The sequence below is a fragment of the Apis dorsata genome, unplaced genomic scaffold (assembly GCF_000469605.1).
Source record: "Apis dorsata unplaced genomic scaffold, Apis dorsata 1.3 scaffold_311, whole genome shotgun sequence".
NCBI lineage: Eukaryota > Metazoa > Arthropoda > Insecta > Hymenoptera > Apidae > Apis > Apis dorsata.
In genome coordinates, this window is record NW_006263583.1 from 243167 (window position 1) to 247338 (window position 4172).

At 22.2% G+C, this 4172-nt stretch overlaps 1 protein-coding gene across 1 annotated transcript in view; it reads left to right on the forward strand.

Annotated features, from left to right (window-relative positions):
- LOC102675461 (max-interacting protein 1-like) overlaps positions 1–4172 on the forward strand; it is a gene marked incomplete at its 5' end in the record, with an annotated part of 184526 nt that overhangs the window by 26726 nt on the left and 153628 nt on the right. Inside the window, one exon of the mRNA XM_006617530.2 lies at positions 4051–4170. Coding sequence (XP_006617593.2) covers positions 4051–4170 — 120 coding nt within the window. The remainder of the gene's footprint in view (positions 1–4050; positions 4171–4172) is intronic.

The following is a 4172-nucleotide window of genomic DNA, read 5'->3' on the forward strand; positions in this document are numbered from 1 at the left end:
TTTAGAAATACCGAAATATTTTTTTTTGGCAAATATATATGATTTGACGAATATTGAATTTGATAAATATAGAAGTTTAATTGTATGTAATAAATAATAGATAAATAGAAATGATTTGTGATCTATCATGAACAAATACTAAAAAAATATTAATTCACGATTATAAACAATAAATATTTTATATTTGCTAAATCAGATTTTTAATGTTTCTTTTTAATAATCAGATTTTTCAATAATTTATTTCTAAAAATAAAATATTGTATGCAAAGTTTTATTAATTAATGTAATTTATTTATAAGAAATATTATAAGAATTTATAAGAATATTAATTAATGTAATTTACATTTTTATGTATATTTATTATAATTAAGTAGATAAATACTTAATTAACTTGCCAAAAAAAAAATTCTTAAAAAATATGTTATTTTCAAAACGATTGATATGATATGATTTATATTGATTACTTTTTTAATCTTCTAATATTTTCAATCTTCTATATATTATATAATTTACTCTATTTTTTTGTATAATTATGAAAAAAAGATGGATTTCAGATTATTTGACTATTGAAAATAAGGATTGTTTTTTAAAAAAGAAATTGGAAATTAATATACTAGCAATATTACAAAATTTTTTAACAAAAATGATATCATAATATTCATTTTAATAAAGATTTCTTTAAATATCTTTTTTATTAAATTAATTACAATCTCTACAGAAATATTTTCCATTCTTCTATTTTGAAGAATCACACTTAGAATTCACACTCGTATTATTTAATAAATCTTCAACGATCAATTTATTAAATAATTCAATAGAAATGTATACCAATAATTTCATATCTTTGATCATATTTTCTCAAACTTCAGTACTCCTTCTACTAAAAATTACATTCAATAATTCTATTTACTCGCCCAATTGCACTTTTATCGAACCGAAAAGCTTCCCATTTTCGCATCCAAATTCAATAATCAAAATTTTCACTCGTTCAATTTAACGCTCCCCCTTCGTTATTAATAAAACACGAAACTCTTTGAACTAGATCCCCCAATCAGGGTGTGGAAAATAATATATCCGAGCCGGTTCGTTAACGCGAAACGAACATTCTCAACGAGAAGTTTAAATTATCTAAATCTCATGTCGGTGCCCGCGAATTAGCCGCGGCTTTATTGTAATCCCTCTCGAAGCTTGGCGAGCCATGTTTCCATCCCATACCCCGTCATTAATTCCTCGATTTTTCACCAGTTTCGTATCCACTCGCTGGAATTAATCTTCGAAATGAAGATGGAACAAAAACGGAAGCCAATTGCCGTAGGCTCCGCTTCCGCGAACGAAAACGCGGTTCGTCGAAATCCTTTCGCGACCAGTTTCAATCGCATTAAAAAAATACTCAAAACCGGAGTTAACGTGATTATCTGTAGCGAAATTTTTAAACGAAAACGATGAATCAGGATATTAAATGTCTATGTATCTTTTTTTCTTTCTTTCTTTTTTTTGTATTATATTGTTTTTGATTAGTTTGATTGATACCATTTTGTAATCAATTTGATGATTATTGTTTCTTAAGTTAAGTGAAATTTTTATTTGCTATTAGAATATTTTTATTTGCTATTATTTTTTGAGCAATATTCTTATTTGAACAATATATTATCGAAAATTAGTAAATTTTAAAAGAAGATTTTGTAAATTGGTAATTTAGAAAGATTGAGAAGATCACGAGTTCGAAACAAAAAATTAATGAATTAAAATATGAATAATGATAAATATATGTATAATGATGAATATCTAATATTGAATATTAGATTATTATTAATATTGAATGGTCTGAATATTAATACGGAATATATGAATATATAATATTAATATATAATGAGGAATATATGTATATATAATAAATATATAATAATATAATAAAATATATAATAAAATAAATTATTATTAATTTTCATACGAAACACAGAGATAGAGATAATTTCAGTTGTTTAAAAAATTTAATTATAGTTTTTTCTAATGTTAATCAATTTGATTGATCGAGATGTGATGCTTAAAAATTCGACAAATAAATTGATTGGATAATTTATTATGAAAAATTATTTTTTTATTTTATATATTTTTATTTTTTGATAAATTTATTTATTATTTTTATTTTAATTGAAACGTATATATAAAACTGAATTATAGCATTAATAAAAATACCAATATTTAGAAAAAGTTTCAAGAGAATATAAAAGAATATTTATCATTGTATGTGATATTTCAGACAGAACATATGGGACAGATATCTCAGTTATTTAATAACCGTGAACCATAATATAAAGTTTATCCTCAATTATCTATATAAATTTTATCCTTTGCATAAAAGTTAATAGTGTTTGATACTAAAAAGGAAAATTTTCCATATTATATTATAAATATTATAAATATTTTGCAAATTTTTACATTTTTTGAATTTTCTATAAATCCATAAATATTCAAAATATTTCAAATATGAAAATTATTATATCTATATACATATTACAAAAAAATAGATATTATATTAGAATATTTTGCATATTATGTATATTTTCTATATATATATATATAAATTCCATAAATAATTCTATGAAATATTTATAAATTTTTTAATAAACTATAATTTCACTCTTTTAAGTAAAATATTTTAAAGTTTTTTTCATTAAATAGAATTAAGAATTGCTCAATATAAATTTTTATTTTTTTTTTGTATAAATAATTATAAAGATAATACAAAAAAATCAAGAAAATTTCTAAAAAGTTAGAACTTTATCTTTCTAGTCTAGGAGTAATAAATTTTGAATGGTTTCTCTAATTTTTTCTCCATCTTCATATAAATAAAGAACAATAATTACAAGAAGGAATTAAAACGACACAGAATAACAGACAAAAAGTTTTTGTTTCTTTGACTAGAAAATGTGGAAATACTTTGAAAGTTTCTAAATCTTTAAAAACAAAAAATTGGCTAACAATCTAAAAATAAAGTTCAATAAAGAACAAATTCATTTAAATTATTTCATTTAATTATATACTATCATTTTTGGATAATATATAATTCTTTTATTTATAAATATATGAAACCGTGATAATTTTTATTTTATTTACAGAATGTTATATATATATGGAATACAGAAATTAATATACAAAAATGTTAATTGAGATTTGTGAAACTTTAAGAGACTTGTGTAAAATCACCAATTGGTCAAGATTTAAATAGATAAAATAAACAAAGATTTATTTTTCATTAATATTCGGATATTTATTTCTATTAGTTTTCTATTAGTTTAGTAACAAGAGATTATATATTTGTCTATTAAATACATTTGTTTCTTTTATAAAATTTATTAAATAATATTAAATAATTAATAAATTATGATTTAATTAAATTATATATTTTTCACAATTATACATAAAATAAAATAATCAAATAATTCTTTATAAAAAAAAATCAATTCTTTAAATTGAAAATTGAAAATTATCTTGAATACAAGCAAACAAGTCAAAATCATTTTGAAAAATCTAATAGGACATATACATAAAATGCATAAAATTTTATAAATCATATGAAATATATTGTAATTATAATTATCTATTGTTCTGAAAAAATGAAATAATAAATAATTTGTAGATACAATAACAACAACTTATCTAATAACAAAAATACATATAATCAAAGGTATCTCTCTTAAAACTAAATATATTTTGTCTAGCATATATTTTCTCATTTATTTTCATATTATATAAGTGATAAAGGAATCAAAATCCAAATCATAAAAACATCAAAATAATTATTGCATATTGAAACATCTTCAATACAGATATTTAAACGAAGAAATGATTTCTCTTTTTCGATTTAACTGAAATAAGAACAAGAAGTAAGCGTAAAATATCGATATTTAGCATTACAATACATTAATCGAAATTGTTTAACAATTGATATCGAGTTCCATTCGATACGCTCCAAGATTCCATTTCCAAGAATTGATAATGAGTAAGGATTTAAGTGAGCAATACCGCATGCAATAATTGTGCTTGCAGAGCCTGGAGGAGCGCGAGCGCAAGCACGCCGTGCACAAGGAACAGCTGTCCCGCGAGCAAAGGTTCCTGAGACGACGGCTGGAGCAGCTGACGAACCAGACGGGCCTGCACGGGTTGCACGG